General features: G+C 39.0%; 2 protein-coding genes across 2 annotated transcripts; both read left to right on the top strand.

The window, feature by feature from the left end:
• The first annotated feature begins 1,113 nt into the window (after nucleotides 1-1,113).
• Nucleotides 1,114-3,915, top strand: nkx2.7 (NK2 transcription factor related 7). Its single transcript, XM_088008500.1, is given in 3 exon segments — nucleotides 1,114-1,576; nucleotides 3,273-3,745; nucleotides 3,747-3,915. Coding segments are annotated over 3 exon segments (783 nt in total). The 5' UTR covers nucleotides 1,114-1,314; the 3' UTR covers nucleotides 3,795-3,915.
• A 6,854-nt stretch (nucleotides 3,916-10,769) lies between these two features.
• On the top strand, nucleotides 10,770-11,884 carry nkx3-1 (NK3 homeobox 1). Its single transcript, XM_015011797.2, has 2 exons — nucleotides 10,770-11,056; nucleotides 11,282-11,884. The coding sequence occupies exons 1-2, from the start codon at nucleotides 10,864-10,866 to the stop codon at nucleotides 11,677-11,679; spliced, it is 591 nt and encodes a 196-aa protein (XP_014867283.1). The 5' UTR covers nucleotides 10,770-10,863; the 3' UTR covers nucleotides 11,680-11,884.
• The last annotated feature ends 4,940 nt before the right edge of the window (nucleotides 11,885-16,824 follow it).

The following is a 16,824-nucleotide window of genomic DNA, read 5'->3' as shown; positions in this document are numbered from 1 at the left end:
CAATCATCACCACAAACCCAGAATACATTCCAGCTGTTAGATCTACTGATATATGATATGGAAGAGTTTTGCTTATCGTTATGATTAATGTCTCTCTTCTGTCTCTCAAAGACTTCCTCAATAAATTCATGAGATGCAAATGTGTTTAGATTAGTTCTCAGGTGCATCCATTTTTTTGAGGGTACTTTTTAAAATGACTTATGTCGTGCTCTGCTCTCTCTTACAAAGTCGGCTCTTTATGACAGACATCTCGTTTTAAGTTGCCTTTATTTGTAAAGCGCAATGTTTTTACTACTTCTTAGACCACACTGTTTTAAATACAGGCGTTCATTCTTAAACTTCTCCGTAGCAACTTTTGAAAACGTCGCGCCTTTTCCTTCGTCTGCTTGTCCCTTTGAAGAAAACATCCGCGCCAATGCAGGGGGCTCTGCGGCTCTCCTGCAGCGGGACGGGGCCCGGCCGCTGTCTGTGCGTGTTGACTTGTCTCTGTGGACGCGCGTCTCTCAGCCTCAGTCAAGCATTGCTGGTTGGCGCCGCTGTCGCCCCACTTCCACAACATCAGGTGTAATGTTACTGTTTGTTGTGGCCTGAGAACGCTAATAACATGGCTGGAAAACAATGTCGGCGGTAAAGCTGTGCGACATCACCCGGGGATCACTCAACCCCCTTTGGACCTGCAGCGGTGGCTGAGTGGTCGAAGTAACGCACCGAAAAGAGAAGTTTTAGACAGAATCAACAATCACCTTCTGTGTTTAATTCTGTTTCATTTCATTTTGTTTTATTTTACATAACTTTCCTTTTTTATTATTTTCTTACTGCATTGTATTGACTTGTATTTCATTCTATTGTTAGCTGGTTTTGTTTGTTGTTTGAAATTAATAATTTAACAACAAAAACTTTAAAAAAAAATACCTTAATCTGTTAATCTTTCAGAGAAATAAAGACAATTTTGATATAACTTTTATTCTTGTAGATGGCCACACATTACTTCAGCGCCTCCTACATCTTAATTGGGCTTCTTGATTACACCACCACATTGACAGAAGGGCGGATATGATGATAGGTGTTCCTGTAAGGTGAGAAGATGGGGGAGCCGCAGAAGTGTGCGCGCAGTCTCCCCGGGTGTTGGTCTGAGCCGGACTGATACCCATCTCACTTGTTCATTAGCAGGACCCTTGGCCGGTTTAAATCCTCCGAGGCCCCTCACTTATCAGTTAGTGAAGAGTTTCGCCCGGCGGCGCCTTGAGGAGTGGCTCCAGGACGCCGTGCGTAATAATAATAATAATAATAATAAGTTTCAAACGGCCGCAGCAAATGACGAGGATGCATCCCAGTTCATCGACCTCCACCCCGTTCTCTGTTAAGGACATTTTGAAGTTGGACTACCACCAGAACGAGCATGAAAATGATCTTCAGATGATGGACCAAGTTGTTCCGATGCATCAACATCAGCTCATGCGCGCTGCCTCCAAAAGCGACGGGTTTTATGACGCTCAGACTGAGCGCTGCGTTTATGGGATGCAAGAGAAGATCGACGTTCACAGATCAGCAGCAGAGGAGGAGATGGATGAAAAAGGTGAATTCATCATGATTGTTACTCATAATATAGATTTTTTTTAAAAATGCATATATCAGTATATCCACACTGTTTCATATTGTATTATATTATTTTATTTCAATAAAAATTAATTTCAATTTTGTAAGCAATAATATGCCTGGAGCAATTTTATCCAAAAGTTTAAAGTAGATTAGTTACTTATTTATCAGCCTTAACAACAAATTGTGGCCAAAAACAGGAATAAACTGATCTGTTAATGTTTCTTTTTATACAAAAGGAACAATTTAATAACTAATTGAACTTAAGCTTTAAATCCTGACCACTGTAGTTTTGAACTGTTTTTTTTCTCTCTCTCTCTTTTTGCTTGTACAAGTCCAGATTTAAACATGTGAACTTATTTAAGAAACTATTAAAATGTAATCACTGACTCTTAAAATAAAGTTTTCTGTTGTATTTGCGCAAACTGATCTGAGTATAATGATCCAATTTTATCCTCATATTGACACTAGCCACAAAAACCAATAAAAGTCCACTTAAATTGTATTAACCTAAACAAAGCAGAAACAAATAAAACAATACATGCACAATCAACAGGTCATTACAAACATGACGATGGCTGGATTTAAAATTTCTGAATCAAGAATCATTTTTCTTTCAATTTATTTAATACCACCAATCTCAGAACGATTAATACAAAATACAGGTATTCATCAAGAATACAGTTTGACAACTGTATTCATTAGTGGACACACAGTTCGTGGATGCAGAGGATAAACTTTGTTGGGCGGGCTCCTTCTTATCACGACAGTCCACACCTTCAGGGTTTGTTTCATGAAATTATCTACCTTATTCTCCAATGTTAAAAGGGAAACAAATGGTTTTTGGTTGAGGCAGTAAACAGTACTGCAATAATTCAAGCTATACCATATCAGGGTGGCTGGTAAAGCTGTTTCCATACAGCTAAAACATGCTACACACAGGCAACTAGCTGCAAGTTTAAAAAGCCCAGGTTGTTTAAAAGTATTTGAAATACCTCTTAAGGTACTGGTTTTGAGTCCTAGTCCTCAGGACCCACACTGTTCTGCAGGTTTTATGTGATTAAGATTAGAAAGGATTCCCTAGATCTGGCACACTCGCCCAGATTCCACCAAATCTGTATTGAAAGTGATGATGATGAGATGATGATGATGATGATGATGATGATGATGATGATGATGATGATGATGATCCTAACAAGAAGATTCTGCTTGAGGTCCCATTCAAACTTTGTCGGTTTTATGTCTAAGGCATAAAAGGCAATTGAGACAATAATAAATTTAACACAGTGGCCGGTAAATTTTGATTTCTGACAACTAAAGAAATAATGTAGTTCATCATCAACAACTACCTCAAACATGAAACTTAGCATATATATATATATATATATATATATATATATATATATATATATATATATATATATATATATATATATATATATATATATATATATATATATATATATATATATATATATACATATATATATATATATATATATATATATATATATATATATATATGTGTGTGTGTGTGTGTGTGTGTGTGTGTGTGTGTGTGTGTGTGTGTGTGTTTCCTTAATAACCCAAGGAAACAATAATCCTTATTTCCTTGGATCATTCTAATTATGTACAAAGTGATTTAAATTTTGCTGCCTTTTTCTTCCTCTCTGCAGAAAAGTGCGGCCCCGGCTCTTCACCCGACTGCGACAGTGGCGCTAAGAGCAGAAGCAGGCTGCGCCGGAAGCCCCGGGTCCTCTTCTCTCAGTCCCAGGTGTCGGAGCTGGAGAGGCGCTTCAGGCAGCAGCGCTACCTGTCCGCCCCGGAGAGAGAGCACCTGGCCGAGACGCTCAAACTCACCTCCACCCAGGTCAAAATCTGGTTTCAGAACCGGCGGTACAAGTGCAAGCGTCAGACGCAGGACAGGTCCCTAGAGCTGGCCGGGTTCCCACCCGCACAGAGGCGGATAGCGGTGCCGGTGCTGGTGCGGGACGGGAAGCTCTGCGGCGCAGGTCCCTACCATTCGGGGCCTTACAACGTAACTCTGGGACACTACAGCCCGGCGTTTGGCAGCGGAAACAGCGACCTGTACGGCTGCAGGTACCACAGCGTGTCCAGCTGCAGCAGCCAGCTGTCGGATTCAGCTGACTCTGCTCCACCAGCTTCCGGCTTCTTTACAGGGTGTTAGAGGCTGGTGACATACACTTGCTCACTATTATCACTGTTTTCCGCAATTGTAGCTACCTCAAGTTCATATATAGTTATTTTATTTCTATATCGTTTAAATGGCATTTTTAATAAATGAAAAATAAAAATAGATTACGTTTGTTTATTTTATTGTTCCCTCCACCTCTAGTCGTACTCCCGGGATGCGACTCTGCGTGGATAAGCGGGTAAATAGGCCATGGATTTAATTTTTATTGAACTCATTACGCATGCGCCAACCAAACTTACCGCTTGGGGTATCAGAAGGCGTTTTAGACGAGCTTCACGGTTTTATCAAAGGCAACCATCGAAGAGCTAATGGACGAAGACGAAGTGACATCCGACCTGACAGAGCTGCTTTATCAAACCGAGCTCATTATTGTCCCATTCACAAACCCACAGAGTGCAGAGTCGCTGATAAGGCCAGAGAGCCTGTCTTGTCTCGCGGCTCTGCTTGGTAAACAATGCCTCAGACTGAGTGGCTCTTAAACTTTTTCAAACTTTCAAGAAGAGAGGCCGAGAATTGGATCTGTCACTCAATCATGAGCCGTCGATTCGTGGGGGGAGATGTTCCACAGTCGTTGTAGCCTGCGTGTTTCTTTTCAGGTTATTTGAACGGGGTGGAAATAGTTTAGGTTTCTCAGTAAAAAAAAAAAAAAAAAGTGTGTTTTGATGTAACTTTGAATGGCTGAGATTTAAAGAAAGGTAGCACTTCCGCATAAGCTGAAGCTGTATCTCAGCTGCAGAGATAAGAATGAAGCTGTAGACAGAGAGGAGACGGACTGATCATCAGATAACAATGTCTGAGTGGGAGGGGTGTGTGGGTGCTGATTGGATATGTAGATTTGGGGTGTGTGTCTCGTTTCGGCAAATGAGAGAAATTCTTAAAACAAATGTTGGAACAGTTGTTTCCTGGTAGGTCAGAATAAAAGACAGAACAAGGAAATGAACAACAAATAAAACACTCAACTGAAACGCATAAACAAAAGGGTTTTGTATAATAGAATAGAATAGAATAGAATAGAATAGAATAGAATAGAATAGAATAGAAATAACCTTTATAGTCTTTCAGTGAGGAAATTCAGGCGTATCCGCAACAAATTGGCAGACTTTAAGGGATGCAGAATCATGCAAAAATAAAAATAAACAGAAGAAAGAGCAAATTTTAGAAAACACTGTACAGTCATTAAAATAGCACTGGCTACTCTATGCAAGCTACATGTCAGTGCATTTGAGGTCAGCTATGGCAGTAACACCAGAGAACTTCTGAAGGTGGAAGCCTGGAGGGTGAATGGAGAAGGTAGCTTGTAAAAAGTATAGTCCTGTGTATTCACTTACTGTGAGCAACCCGGGAGGTAGTCCGGTATCCACTGGGACATGTGGTGGTCCACTGGTGACAGTACCAGTGGACCCTCAGATGTCCTGGCTAGATGGTGGTCGAGACACTGGAGGACTGAAAGAACAAGGTCATCCGTTGATATTCACTTTAATATAAAAGATTACCTTTAAAAAATATTAGCTTCGGCTGACATGTTTTATATGAGTCTAAGGTAAGATTTATTTATTTATTTATTTTTGGTCATTTGGGCACTGATCAAGTCTTACACAATACTTATGCAGTCAACTGGACGTGGAAATATAGCATTAGTGTGCAATGTGGTGGCAGGCATTAACAATGAATAACAAACCCTGATTAAAGCAAGGCGTCATTGAAGTTGTATGTGTTTCATCAAGTGACATGCTGCATTTCAAAGGTTGACATTTCAGTCAAGTAGAAGTTTCATGTCATTAATCGCCATTGTTATCACCCACATAAAAACAGATGGCATAATAATATAATAAAATCACTCAGTAAATAAATCAGCATTATTAAAAAGTCTAACACCATAAATGTGCAATCATATAAACTGAGAACAACTGAGACCAGCTCTTCTTCTACTTTGAAAGTCTGACTGTAGCTGGTACTAAACATTTTTAGCAGCTGAGCAGTTTTTCTTTTGATACTTCATGTATTCCACATGATTACATTGTGAAAGGACTTGTGATTGTCCCTGTTGCTAAGGGCATATTTTGAATAACTTAATAGAAAAAAAAAAGTACAGTCACAAACTGATCAGATTACAATTTGTCACAGACAACGAACAGAACGGCTGTAACAACTTCCCAAAGTTGGTATCTGTAGAACAAAAAAAAAAAAAGCGTTATCTTTTATTGTAGTTAGAAAGCTGGATATGTAAACACGGCCGAACTGCTTTTTAAGACAAAAATGGAAGGGGCTTGATTACGTTGTGGAGATGAGGGTTCATTTAAGCGAGTGATGACGCGGGTTTGGACATCAGTGAAAGAGCTATTGTGGTTTGGTGAACTAGAATTAAGTCATGCTGTTCCATCAGCTTCATGCTGTGTTGCTCTGTTTTTATAACAGTATTCATGCTGGTCAGATAAGCTGTTGTCTATGATTGCATCTGAGAGGATTTACAAATCAAATAGCTGTGCTGCATCTAGATCATTTAACCAAAGAAATGGTAGATTTCTTACGAGCTGAATGAGAAGTAACTAGCAGTTAATTGTCTCTAACATGTTGATATATTGTGGCGCTTTAGATTACTGCTGGAGATTTGAGGCTCCCTCTAGTGGGAGAGTACCTTCTCTTCCATCCCTTCATACTAGTGGGACTTTTAAGTCCATGCAGGGTGAAGCTGGCATTTGTTCATATCTGGTTTAATGTTAAACCTTCAAAGAAAAAAGGAAGAAAGAAAGAAAGAAAGAAAGAAAGAAAGAAAGAAAGAAAGAAAGAAAGAAAGAAAGAAAGAAAGAAAGAAAGAAAGAAAGAAAGAAAGAAAGAAAGAAAGAAAGAAAGAAAGAAAGAAAGAAAGAAAGAAAGAAAGAAAGAAAGAAAGAAAATATTTTAAACGTTCCAAAAATTATTAAGATTGATCTTGGGCTTGTGTCCAATTCCATCCCTAATTTATAACCTGAGGGTGTTAAATAGCCTGTAAATGTCATGGCTTTGTTCTTTTCCAACAAATGCAAATGTTTGTAGCTGTCGGAATTAAAGATTCTGTCAAACACCAGTACATTTAGTAAATTAAACATCACATCATCTCTAAATAGCTGAAGATGAGTAAAACATGAAATCTGTGAAGAAAGAATTGTCCGAAACATCTTGCTCAGAATGTATGATAGATTGAATAAATAGGCTTACCACTGCGTTCAAAGTCAGTTCACTTAAACTGAACAAAATAATGTATGAGATTTTAAATAAAAATAAATAAATAAAAAAAAGTTTGAATCTTACCTACATGGGTAAAAAAATCACATTTATGGACCTGGGAGACTCTGAAGCAGAAACATAAACCTTTTACAACCTGTACCTCTTTAAAAGTTCTTGTGCTGAAGTACAGAGCTTTAAATGGTCAGGTCTGATGATCTTTGTCAGATTTTAACTAAACACTCTGCTGCTCGTGGCCTTCGTTCTCAAACACCGACGCTCTTTGGTTGTTCCACGTACATGGCTAAAAACCCAAGGAGCATTTTACCCAGTGGCCCCAAGGCTGTGGGACAGTTTGCAGCTCTTTTTTGCTGACTGTGGAGGTTTTTAAAATAGCAACTAAAAGCACTTTTATTTTCCCAGGTTTTTATGTCATGATTTTATTGTGTTTCTTGTGTTTGATTCATGCTTTGTATAGTTTAAGGTTACTTTTAATCGTACTGTGCTTTGTGATTTTAGCACCTTATGAATAAACTCTACTTACTTATTACTTACTTACTATAGACCATGTACCACATACTGGCCTTTCATAAATCTGATGACACAAAACTCATTTAAAGAGACCGTACTAGTTTTGCATGAAGTTGCAAGACACATGACGAAAACTGTTGTCGAGCCGACAACAGCGCAGGAGTCTGACAAATGTACTGTTAAGTCACAACAATCTCTGCCTGTCATCACAGACCGTGAAATAACAGGGGAAGCGGCAGAAGACTGATGGCACAGCGACATGCAGCAGCTCAAAGAAAACATTGTCACCACAAAGCTTAAACTGTGGAAGACAAATGCCTTCCTGGGCTAAAAGGTCGGAAGCTCTGCGACGTCACGTCTGATGTGCAGCTATATCTGCGAGGTGAATGCTTAAAACACAATGCCTGACGAAGGAAAGGTTGCTAGCTTAAAAAGACAGCAATCATGGGGATTGTTAGAGAATCAGAGTAAGGATCATCTTCCTCCCGTATTGTCACAGAATAAGGGCAGATGACTGCATCGGTGTGCTCGCTCAAAAGAGCTGTTCCAAATGTAATCCCCCTCTAGAATGACACGTGCGCTGACTCTATGCTTGTGTCAGAGTGCATGAGGTTTCCTCTTCAGACAAGCGAAGAAGGTTCAGAGAAAAACCAACCACGTTTGGGATGTTGTCCAGAAGTCACCTCCTGTTTAGATACATCTAAGCAAAATTTACGCTTCTGCCAAAGTGAAAAAGTTTTTTTTTTTTTTTTTTTTTACAGAAAATACCACCCCGAAATAAACCCGGAGGATTGGAGAAAACAAAACAGATATGCTGTCTAGACAATAGGATAAAGGATCTCTTTACCGTCCAACATACCTGAGACAGCTGTAGACAAGGTCAGGGTAAAGAGTATCACACAGAGGATCTTAACACTGTGTTGACAAGACAATAGGTTAAAGAGGAAGCTGAGCAGATATGCTTTTCCTGCGAATCCCCATAAGCAGCATTTAAATACGTGTGACTGCCAGCAACATGTAAACTGCATGACTAACCATGATGGTTTCATTTTAACGAAGCAGGGACGATGCAGGGCCTTGTCAGTGTCAGACTACGGCTGGCGGCGTGAACGGAGTCAGCAGGCCCATAAGGTGGCAACGGGGTCGTGTTTATCATACCCAAAATCGCAGATCGACTAATGAAGCATTAAATCCCAGAGCAACACGGACACCTCCAGTAAACACCTCGGCCGCCGCAGAGATGTCACTCCGCACCGCAGAAAACAACAAATAAACATCTAGAAACAATGAGCGCATCCATTCAGGAGCCGGCCTCAATGTGTCCAACTCATTAGTGCTCCGGGAGGCTTGACCACCCACTCTGACCCCGACCCTTCCCACTCTGCCCGTGTGCTGCAGACGGTGGTGTCTCCCTGAGGCCACTGGGATCCTCGAGCTGACGGGTTGGTGGGGATTAAGACGTAAATCCATTTAACTGCTGTGGCACCAAATACTTAAGAGAGTATGTGCGTCTGGAGCACAAGGTTTTATCTTTCATGCTTTCACCCCAGGAAAGCTACAAACCTGGAAAAGTTTGTCCAATTTTCTTTAAAATATGTAGCTGTGCAACACCTCGCAAAAAAATATTCGTACTCCTTGAGATTTTTCATTCATTCCCGCAAAACAAGAAAAAAAAACATATCAATGTTTGATTGACAGACCAACACAAAAAAAGCTCACGTTGTGTAGTTTCTTGTAGTTTAATCTCAATGTAAATTCAACGGTGGTAGCCGTCAGAGGGTTGTTAGGGAACATCAGTGAAGAAACAGCGTCATGAAGACTCAGAAACCTCTGGTTACTATGAAAGAGATGCAGGACGAAAACAGTTTGTGGTTTGTCACAAACAGGGCACAGAAAACAGGTGGAGCTCTGGCTGGATGAGAACAGAACTTTACTTTTCATCAAACATGCAAAACGCCACGAGTGGTGGGAAAACTAACACTGCACATCACTACTCCATGTTCACTGTGAACATGGGGCTGGCAGCATCATGCTGAGGGAAATGCTTTTCTTCAGCAGGAACAGGTAAAATGCAGGGAAGTCCTTTGATAAAAAATTATGTTGCAGAAGACTTGAGAGTGGGGTAGAGGTTCAGCTTCCTAAATGTGAGAATCAGGGAATCAGAAAATAATGTTCACAGACTCTTTACATGCAAACTGACCGAGCGTGAGCTACATTGAAAAGAAGACTGGACTGAATTTGGGTTTCTAAAGCTGGTAGAGACAAGTTCTATAGAGTGTTGGGTTAATTGGCCCCCCACACTTTTCAGATTTTTACTTGTAAAATATTTTTGACAGGAACAGATCTTTCTGCCTCCCAATTACACACAGCATGGGTTAGTATATCACAGAAAATCTTAATAAAATACATTAAATTTTGTGGTTAATATTAAACAGTTTCAGTAGATGCACTTAAACAGGGCAAACATATTTTTGTTTAACCACAAATTGCAAATAAAAACAGTTTTTTCAAATTATGACATAACTGTTAAATATGCTCTTCGCCTCGTCTTGTTAATAATGTTTCAGAAAACTGGAACCAAGAAATGGTCGTACGTGTTTTTCTTGCAAGTTCCTCATAAGAAAAATCACAGAAAATCTTCACACAGTATTTTTAGTGTTTTGCTTTCTATTTATTTATTTTATTTTAAATTTTTAGATGTAGTTCAGAGTAAAGAATAGAAAGATATTATTTTAAAAGTGCATGTCCGTGTGTACATTCATGCACATATCCAATATATCCAAGCTGAAAGTTTCTAAAAATAAATATTTGTTTTGTTTATCTGATTTCGCTGCAACAGCAAGAAATTCACTTGACAATATTTTTGTTAATACATTTTAACCCCAAAATCAAGTGTGTGCTGTGTTCGTGTGTTGTGGGAGATCTGTTTCCTGATTGTTTTGTTCTTCTATCTTTATAAAGTCATGCCAAGTAAGCACTCCAAAAATTCCAACAAAATACAAAAAAAAAAAGTTTTTACTTTCGGTGTTTCACACTAGAAATTAATACTAAATCATCAAAACATTATAACTAAACAATTGCAACAATGATTTTGAGGAATGATAATAGTTTTAATCTCTGAAATTCCAGCAACGTTTTTCCACAAAAGTCGACAAAATGATCGTCAGCTTGACCCCACCCTTCTTTCACTTCAGTCTGGCTGAACCCGCCTCTTCCCTGCATATAAATTCAAGCCTCCAGAGTGTGAGGACACACACGCTGCTTTAGCAAAGCCTCGGTCTTCTGGTGCTGACAGGTCTCCGATTTCTGGAGATTACTGGATGGAAATGTCTGGTACGATCAAACCTGTGACGTCGTTCCTCATTGAGGACATCCTGTCCAGTAAGGACTGCAAGAGAGTGGACGGCAAATGCAGCTCGCCAAGGAGGGAAAAATGTTCCGACTGGAGAGAAGAGTCTGAAAAGTTGTCAACACACCTTTATCCTGAGGAATCCGCCTTTGGAATGCACACAGGTGAGCACCGGCATGCCTGACATAACTGGAAGGAATCTGTCAACGGTTTTGCACAAGATGTTGGCCAGCTTATTCAACATCTTTTCTGGGATTTAGGGGATGGTAGCAATATTGAGTTAAAAAAATAGATTGCTTCAATTTGTGCAGTCTGCGTAATTCATAGTGCTCATGAACCTAACAAACTGAACAGCAGACCTATTCACATGTCTGCTCTGTCCTCCACAGAGTCTCCAGACACGTCCCATCCCAGCTCCTCAGAGTCGAACTTCTCCTCCGCAGGAAAACAGAAGCGGTCCAGAGCGGCCTTCACGCACCTTCAAGTGCTTGAACTGGAGAAAAAATTCAGCCACCAGAAATACCTATCAGCCCCAGAGAGGGCCCACCTGGCCAGCACCTTAAGACTGACCGAGACCCAGGTCAAGATCTGGTTTCAGAACAGGCGGTACAAAACCAAGCGAAAGCAGCAGACTGCAGAGCTCTGCAAGGATGCGTACAAAGCGGATGGACTGGGCTTCAGAGAGGATTTGGTCAGAGCATCACTATTAACCTCCTTCTGCAAGGCCTACCAGTACAGACCCTACCTGTGGGACTACAGTGGAGCCTGGGGGCCCATGTTGTGGTAGAAAAGTCACAACGGATGATAATTAGCCAATGCTAAGGGACTTGAAGTTTCTTCTCTTTTAATTAATACACTTTGAACTGCCTGGATGCTTCTCTTTTCATATAAGAATGTTGTCCAAAGATTCAAGCAATGTGTTGCATGGACCTGAATCAAACTGTTTGGTATTGGTGATTATTTCATTATAATAAATTATATTTTTTGCTGAAGCTCATTTTTCTTGAAAGCTCTTTGCAAAGAAAAAAAGAACTTTGTGTAATTCACAAAAAGTTTAGACAACATCATATTCTCTTCTGTTTTCTAAAACACTCGTATTAGATACTTAATAATAATTAAGCTGCAAATTGTGAATTTCTCTCAAAGGAGCCGGTGAAAATAATACGGTTAGCTAAAAAAAAAAAAAAAAAAAATTGCTCTTGTGTGACAACTCTTGAGGATTTTTGCTGATTCGTTTAGATAATCTATGTGAAGTTAAACTTTGTGCAGTGTGAGATGTTATCTGTTGAAATTGAGGAATGAGAGCTGATCCTGGACAACCCTGATCAGATTACATGAAGATAAACAGCATCTCAGTTTCCTGCAGATGACATTGTGCCAGTTGAGAAAAACCACTGGAAAAAAAAAAGAAACGTACATTGCTGAGGAAGTCAGAAGAGACATCAACATGACTTCTAGAAACAAAAACATGAACTGACACAAAACACGCGGTAATCTGAAGAATGAAGATTAGACTCAGAAATTAAGGTTGGGTTCAGTTTAAACTGATGCCACACCCTGTTGTCACACACACCCAGGTGATAATGTCGCACTGTGGCAGCGTGGTATGAAGCATGTCAGTCGTTCTGTGTGTCAGTACTCTGATGGGCATGGTATTCTGCAAAAGATAGGAAAGTGCACAGATAAAATAGTTGCAGAACCTGTTTTTTTTTTGTTTTGTTTTGTTTTTTTGATGATACCTTCTGTGTGCAATATGGAGAGTGAAAACAAGTTAAATGTTTGTGTTAAGAAAACTTAGGTTGCACATCTACTGTTTGGTTTTGGGGGGAATGATCTTCATAGGAATATTACAATTTCCTTGACTCCTGTCTTAAATTACTTTGAACATTTAGAACACGCACACATATATATAAATAAAATCTCTCTCTCTCTCTCTTTCTATACATATGTGGCTGACTGTATAGCTCAATGGGTATGTCACCAGTCTTCCACCTGGGAGACCCAGGCTCAAATCCAGGCTGGGGCAAAAAGTTACGACAGTGAAATTGAGCTATGCAGTGTGGGGCCTTAGGCAAGACCCTTGGAGCTATATAGCCTACCTCATACCATGAGAGACATTGATAAGCACGACATGCTGGCTCAGACGTCGCCCGGCCAAACAAGGTCTGCATCAGGTGCTGGGGAACCAGAGCACCTTGATGAAAAATGGGCGAGAGATGAAAACCTGGATCTGTTGGAATGCTACTACTCAAGTAACCCTAGTCAGAGGGGCTAGATGCCTTATGTGAAATACAATGATTTCTTTTTGCAAAAAAAGAAATCAAGGGGTTTATACCTTTACTAAAGCAAAGCGTATGCCATGGTGGAGTGTTTTTCGGAAGATGTGTGCAGCATGTTGCATGAAATGTGAAGAAAACGGGAAAAAGTTTATTGTAGTCTCAGTTAATAACACCATCAAAACAAGCCATTTGGAAAGAGTTTTTTTCTTAAGGAGTGACTGATGTTTCAGCCACTCTGAGAAGTTGTGTTATTGTTGTTTGAGTAAAATACATTAAAGATAGACTGACGTTTTGTTGATTCAAAGCATCAAAAACTAAGGAGAAACCTAGAAAATAAAATAAATAACCATCAAAACTACGTGGCAGAGTGCAACAGATTGGATCCAAACCTTTCACTGCTTAACAAATATGCAAACACAGGATATCTCTAAAATCTTTAAGATCACAACAACAGCCGTTTTATCAAATATGAGGAAGTGTTTAATTTCTATCTGTTACTGCTATTTGCATCCCATGAAGAAATCCACTTGTTTACTTGAAATACTGATGAATTATTTGTAAAGAATAAAAATAAAGCTGAAAATCTGTAGGTTTTGGAAATTAATTTATAGTGGAAAACAGTGGTGACTTAGTTCTGGCGTTAAAAGATGGCATGCAAGATTGTTAAGCTTTAAATATTTAGGAAGGGCAAGTTGGCGATAACTATAGTGCGAGCATAGGGTAGATGGAGCTGATAAAGAGTGAGCCGTCATTGTCACAAATCTGACTATCGTGTCTAACTCAGAAGTATTTGCTTTAGAACTAAATGTATGAGGCTCATATGTGATTTGGTTCAGTATGCAGGGTTAACGTAATAAAATAACATCTATACAGAGGAGGTACATCCATGAAGTTGTGAAACCTTCAGGACATTAAGAAAATTGAGACATTCTGCTAACATTAACATGACTTCTAAAAAGTTTATTAATTTTCTCTAACTGAAGTGAGCTGGTATCAAGAGAGGCTGTGACTGAGCTCTTCCCTAAGCCCTCAGAGTAAACAGGTAATTTGACATGAAGAGGGCAGATTGCATCTGTTTTGACGACACTGAAAATCCGGCTGCATCTCAGCGTCTCTAGGGCTCTATAGGAGCTGGCTCATCAGATAAAGGAGCTCATGGAAGGTTGAAGTTGGAGGTGAGCAGCACGGCTATTATTGCACTCACCATTTTGTAATACCTGCATTTCCTCAAAAGGGAGATGGTACATTGAATCCCAAACAGAGCATACTTGCAAAAACACCAGGTTGTCTTTATCGTTCATTTTCAGTCTTCTTGGAGGGGGCGGAGGGGAGAGGTGACTCTGAAGCTGTCTGTGGGCCGTCTGGATTTACAGGATTTACTGAGCAAGCAAATGAGAGTAAGTGGGTAAATAGGTTAAAGTCAATCATATTGGAGTTTCGCAGATCAAATTTAGAAGGTGTTTCCAAAAGAGAGCGTCAAAATTGACAATGACAATAAAAATTGACTGAAGGATACAAGAAGACATACATGAAATAGATGTAGATATATATATATATATATATATATATATATATATATATATATATATATATATATATATATATATATATATATATATATATATATATATATATATATATATATATATATATGCAACAAGTTTCTGTTGTTATTACGTTGAATAAGAGTCTTGAGTCAAGACTCTTGACTCATTTAAAAAGCAGCTGAAGATATTCTCCAAACATATATATTTAAAGAGATCTCTAACAGTATGTATAAAAAAACATACTATGTTATATATACTATATATATATATGTTTAGGCCTGTCACGATAACAAATTTTGCTGAGGGATTAATTATCTAAAAAATTATTGTGATAAACGATAATATTGTTTCAAGACCTTTTGACACTGATTTAATGGAAATGACTAATAATACATGCAATTTCCTGCCATAGATAGATACACTTTATTTTCAAAAGAACACATAACACTGGAACTGATAAACTAAATAAACAAAATAACCAAAAACAAAAATAAAATGGACTCAGTCTCCATTAACAAAAAACATACTTTAATAAAAACTAAACAACATAAAGCCAAAGTGGAAATAAATACTGCATTCAACCAAAAGAGTGCAGATTATGAAGTATGTGTACTATATTGCCCTTCAGTAATCACTAGACTTAAATAGAGAAGATGGGCACATCCGACTACCTAATGCAATAGTTCATACTACACGATTTTTTGCCCCTATTTTCCCCTTACGATAATCTTGGATCGTTGGCCGATCTAAGATTGTCGCTGGTGATTTCATAACCGATCATCCTGTCTTGTGATTTAGATCGTCGTGGCCGCTCCGATCTAAATCAGGGTTTTCCCCGACTGGGAGCTTAACGCTGAATGTGACAGGTAGCCAATCAGAAAGCGCGGATTCACCTCCGCGCTTTAACGGAAATAACGAGGGGAATCCCAAACAGCTGACACGGCCAACCCGAAGTCCAGCGGACATCGGAGATGATATGTGGAAACAACATTAATATTTATTCAACATTTCGTGCAAAGAATATAGAAATGACAAGGGGATGAGTTGGAGCCAAATTGCTACGCAGTTGATAAACCCGGTAATTTTTCAGCTGTTCTTCGTTAGCGTGACATAAATAGGTTATAATGATTTTCATTCAGTCAGGATTTTATGCTGACTCTAGCCACATGCATTGGAGGTAGATTCTAGTAAAGCATTGATTAATGCCTGGTTTTAAAATTAGTTAACTGGACTAATTTTAAAATTACTCCAGTTAGCCATTATTTTGTGCCCATGTGGCTGGACACCACACGGCAAGATCGAACCCGATCGAACCGTTATACCTAGGATTTCTGTCGGCTAATGTGTGATCTCTCAGGTTTTGAAAATGGGTCGACAACTCTTTTAGTGTGCGCTGGGCATTACACTAAGGAAATAGGAAGGGAGGGTCAGTGCAGAGCACCGGAGTTGAGTCTTTTTCATTGAGTGTCATCAACAGAAAGAAAAAAAGGCAGGAAGAGACGACAAAGCCGATAATTAAAATGAGGTCGATAGGTTTAATTTATCGTGCGATTAATTGATTTAGAGTTTATCGCGACAGGCTTATATATGTTTCATATATAGATGTTATTTAAAAAGTATTGTATATAATTTGAGTAGAGCTTGGTTTGGGTACCAAAAGGTTCTGGTTGTTGTATGAGGTTTCAGTAATTCATTAATAGAGCAAGGGGGGTTGATTATGCATGAACCAGAAAGTGAAAGTCAGGGATAGTTTTGTGTTGATACACATAAAAAAAAAAAAACGGGTTACAATAGTCTGGATGAAGTCAAAAAGGGAAATACTTGTACAAATAATCTCAAGTTCCTGATTCAAAATCATTTTAAATCAGGAAAACTGATTTTAAAAGTTTGAAGATCTTTCTAAAATGATATAGAAAGTTTTGAACAAGTTATTTTTAAGAGACTTTGACGTCATTGGTGATTGGAAGCAGCAGCGACATTCTTTGAATTTGGCTCTACAGCAAAATTTAATTCCATAATTTTAGCCGCTCAGGTATTTCAGACAGTTGGGAGAACTCGGGAATCTTGAAGAACCAGTAAAGTCAAATGTTGTCTGCAGAAATGTGA

Source organism: Poecilia mexicana, unplaced genomic scaffold (assembly GCF_051168715.1).
Source record: "Poecilia mexicana isolate PSO_F unplaced genomic scaffold, ASM5116871v1 scaffold_9, whole genome shotgun sequence".
NCBI lineage: Eukaryota > Metazoa > Chordata > Actinopteri > Cyprinodontiformes > Poeciliidae > Poecilia > Poecilia mexicana.
Note: the sequence above shows the minus strand (reverse complement) of the source record. Positions and strands in the feature narration are given on the sequence as shown.